We start from the raw sequence: 4,249 nt of genomic DNA, 5'->3' as shown, positions 1-4,249 counted from the left end.
TATATATATATGTATATATATATATATATATATATATATATATATATATATATATAGCTTGTGTTTGGTCTTCTGACCATTAATCAAACCATCCTTCTCAGGGACCGTATGCAGAGGTTGAAACAAATAGCTGCCAAATCCAGATCACATTATGGTTTTGCAAGTAGACAGTTTGGGCTATTTGAGTTCAAGATAAACATTTTACATCACCCCACCCAGAAAAACCGAGTTGTGGACAGATTTATTAAAGATTTATGACTCAGACATATCCTCCTGAAACAGCAGTACTGGGAGTCTAATAAAAGTGGTATGGTGGTCAAATTACTCACTGTGGACAGATTGAACTACCAATTGTCTTGGTTTAAAGAAAATGTCCCTCCCATTAGTTTAACAGATAAATGTTTATCTAAGCCTCTCAATCGTCCTGCAGGTATTTAGCTGTTGCCTCACAGAGCTTGTAATGCAGATACTGGACAAACAGCAGCTTAGAGCTCCGATTTCCGCAATCTAACCTGACTTGAACAAACGTTTTGCCAAAAGGTTTCTCACCCGTAGACATGTCAGCATAAACTCATTATAGCATCAAAATTGAAGCTCATCTTTATTGTCATCATCATAGTGTCAAGTAGGGGACAGGGTACACCTCTCCAAAGTCTGTATTCTTGAATCTATTTAGTCGTCTTTAAGCCATACTGTCCAACTTTGCATTGAAAGCTAATAAGAGAACGAGGCAGGAAGCTGATAGGCTGAATAAACCGCCAACTGAAACGACACTCTCCCATGTCTAGGCACACAAACACAGTGATACAAACATGCAGGCTTTACTTGGATGTTTCAAACACGTGATCATTGGCCTGAACTGCCTCTTAACATCATGAATGCAAGGTTAGATCACGTAAAAGAAATCAGATGTTAAATATATTGTGCTGTCTTTCATGAGAGATTGTATAAATGATTAGACTGAATTTATTTATACCATACTGACCCTTCAAAGAACCATTCACTAGACTTGAGTATTTATTTAATACTTTTCAATAACAGAAATCCCAAATTTCTTCAAGGTAAGAAGTAGAGATCAACTGATATGGTTTTTTAAGGTTGATGCCAGAACATGACATCCGTTTAATCCGGTGGTTCCCAAACTTTTCTTGCTAGGCCCCAAAGAAATATTGGTGCAACTTCCCCCCCAATTACTAAAACCAATATTCATGAAAAGACATTTGCCTTAAATATCTCTTAATCTGAAGGACAGGGGTTAATATTTCACTCAGATGACGACTATTATTAATAGCTACAGACTCATGTTCCCTGCCCATGTTTCATTTAGAAGGAAATAGTCCATTAATACAGGTTTAGCTTGTTATTATTAATCATTTCTCTCCTAGGCCTTCATTTACACTATCCAACCATGACCGAGACATTACTAGAATTTATTTTGAAATTGCAAGGTGTTGAATGTCTCTTAAAGAATAAAACCCACTTCAGTTAGCCCTACTATCCACATCCTGAAGTATCCATCCGTCTTCTACCAGTTATCTATCAGGATCATGAGGGCTGGTGCCTATATCCATTAGTCTATGGGCAAAAGGCAGGATCCAAACTGAACGCCCGTCTTTAAATTATTCTTCAGTCTTTAAACTATTATTTCTGACCAACATAAAAAGGAAGTCACAGACCAAAAAAAATACCCTTAGTAAAATTATTAAACTGAATATTTTTCTGCTAAATACCAACAAACATTAAAACTATAAACAATTTTTTCAGTATTTATTCATGTTTATCTAATTAGTTTTGTCTTATTCCAGTTCTGCACAGCTGCTCTGGAGCACAGAGCAAAAGGGGTTCGAGATCTGGCAGTACGCATCATCTTATACCTGTATGAGCAACACAAAGGTGCTGTTCTCAGCCACCTCCCGCCTAATGATGCTGCCACACGGAAGAACTTCCTCTACAAAACCCTCTTTGATGGATTCGAAAAGATTGATGGGATAACTCCAGAAGCTCAGGCAAATATTGTTTATTTGAAATTTCATGTATTTCTTTGATGTCCTCGCACTGGTTAAATAGTTCCGTCCAACTGATGGACAAAGGGTGTATTCATCATTGTAAACAGATAGCAGCCCAACAGAGCAGCTGGTAGATGAGCAGGGATACTCTTAGGTATGCTAGGTGGGAGCATTCTTTTAAGCTGAACTCATATGACAAGTTTTTTGACCAAACTTTGTCAAAAAGGCAGATGAGGATTGCATGAATGTAAAGCTCATCAGACAGAACCTACTGCCTTCCTCCTTTTTTGATTATTTGTTTAACAAATTACCCCCTTGTCACTCTTTCTAGTGTAGTGTACATTGTGGCCTTCTTTGGAAACTGTTTTATACTTACCAGGAGATATGATAGCAGAAACAATAACCCTGACTCTCTCTGATTAATACAAATAGGCTACCGCCAAACCTTGGCTCTTTTTGTCGTTATAGTAACCAAAGCAATCAAATTTCTTACATTATATAAGCGGGGTGCATCTAGAATTGAACAGCATGTTATACAGATATACAGTGGAACTTGGGCAAGTGTAACACAAATAGGCTAACTGCATGCTGCTTCTCTCTCAGACTGTGATGAAAGGTGTCAGACATCCGCTTAGAAAAAAGGAGAAGGAAATCCACTCCCTTCAGAGACAGCTGTTTGCCCTGAAAGACATCACAGTGGGTGCAACTGTCATCTCTCTGCAATTACATCAGCTCACTTTAACATTTGCTCATTTCTGTTTATGACTTCTGTCCAACAGAAGACTGTCGCACGTTCTGACATGTTTCTTCTCCTCTGGTATGTAGGAAAGAGAGACTGAACACACTTCAGGCAGAACATCCAACAAAGAACAAGATAAAGATGAGAAAGAATCTCTAAAAGATACCAGAGTTGGTATGTAAACACTGGTGGTTTAAGACAACTGATCATCATTGGTGGGATATTAACTTTTAGTAATGTAAAAAACAGATTCACTTATTTAAAAAAGTCAGTGATGAATAGACACTCTGTTAGAAGGTCTTATGTCAAAGAAAACTTTATTCTCATGAGCAAATAGAAAAACATGATGTCTGTACATTAGTCATACAAATTACCTAATTTGTTCTTTTAGCATCTCAACAAAACATTTGAAAAAGTAAAGAGCATATTCTCTCCAAAAGTTTTATTCACTTAAACTCTAGAGTTTAGTCTTAATCTTATGTTATCTGTTATTAACCATTATAAATAACAGAAAACTAAGAAGAATTTGGAAGAAATTACCTATTTAATTGATTGAACCTTGCCAAAAAATATGCATGTTTGTTGTATAACTACGTGTTTTACTTACACTATATTGTCCTTCAAGGCTATGCTTTATTGATGTAAGTGCTGGGCATGTTCCTCTGAAGATTCACTCACCTCAGCATGCTGAATGCTTGAAATAAAGAAAGTGTAGAGAAAATAAAAGGGAAAAAAAGGTCAAACTAAAGAAGAAAATAACCGTATTTGGCCCTAGGTAGTAGCCTTTATTTCTGTTAAGATAATTTTCCCCCATTGTGCGTCCCCGCCAAGCATGTTTTGAGATTCAGGGCGCCTAATTTAGATGCAAAGCGGATGGGAGATAGCATCTAAGAGCAGTAAGAGCTCAGCTGCATAATTTAAGCAGCGGGAGCAGCGAGTCCTGCAGCGTTTCCATCATTGGGAGTAGTATATCGAGTGCTCAAGCGTCCAAAGTGGCAGGCTTATTTATTTAAAGTTTTTACAGAAAACCTAAAAATTGTCAAACTAAAAATAGAAGACAACTTCTGTGAGCTTTTCACTGGGGACTCCCAGCACTGTCGCCTGGCAGTATGTGGGATGCTCTGCTGCTCCAAACAAGAACAGGATATTTAAGAAGGATCATAATCCTGATGAACTGAAGGCATAGATGTTTTCAGGTGTAATTTCTTGCCTAAAAAATATGTTAAAACTACTCCAAAAAGCCCAAGCCACGCTCTCGATTACAAGGAAAGAAAGAACAGAGGAGCTCAACGCCTCAACATTAAGTGTCCAGTGCGTCTGACTTCCAAATATTAGCCATTTAATGTCTTTTTGATTGTTAGGATATTTATCTTTGATGATGTGTGAGTTTATTACACCCTAATATTACCTGCCTGTTATGTGTCAGAATTAATGTTTTTCCCAGTAGTTTATTAGGACAGTTCCTCTATTGGGATATACAGCTATCATCTTCATTTTGCATGTG

General features: G+C 37.3%; 1 protein-coding gene across 1 annotated transcript in view; it reads left to right on the top strand.

Annotated features, from left to right (window-relative positions):
• The window catches only part of cep104 (centrosomal protein 104kDa), a 56,397-nt gene that overhangs the window by 42,430 nt on the left and 9,718 nt on the right, over window positions 1–4,249 (top strand). Inside the window, exons 14-16 of the mRNA XM_015380195.1 lie at window positions 1,806–2,006; window positions 2,610–2,702; window positions 2,832–2,919. Of these exons, the coding sequence (XP_015235681.1) occupies window positions 1,806–2,006; window positions 2,610–2,702; window positions 2,832–2,919 (382 nt within the window). The remainder of the gene's footprint in view (window positions 1–1,805; window positions 2,007–2,609; window positions 2,703–2,831; window positions 2,920–4,249) is intronic.

This window comes from Cyprinodon variegatus, unplaced genomic scaffold, assembly GCF_000732505.1.
Source record: "Cyprinodon variegatus isolate N-32 unplaced genomic scaffold, C_variegatus-1.0 Scaffold209, whole genome shotgun sequence".
In the NCBI taxonomy this organism is placed as follows: domain Eukaryota; kingdom Metazoa; phylum Chordata; class Actinopteri; order Cyprinodontiformes; family Cyprinodontidae; genus Cyprinodon; species Cyprinodon variegatus.
Note: the sequence above shows the minus strand (reverse complement) of the source record. Positions and strands in the feature narration are given on the sequence as shown.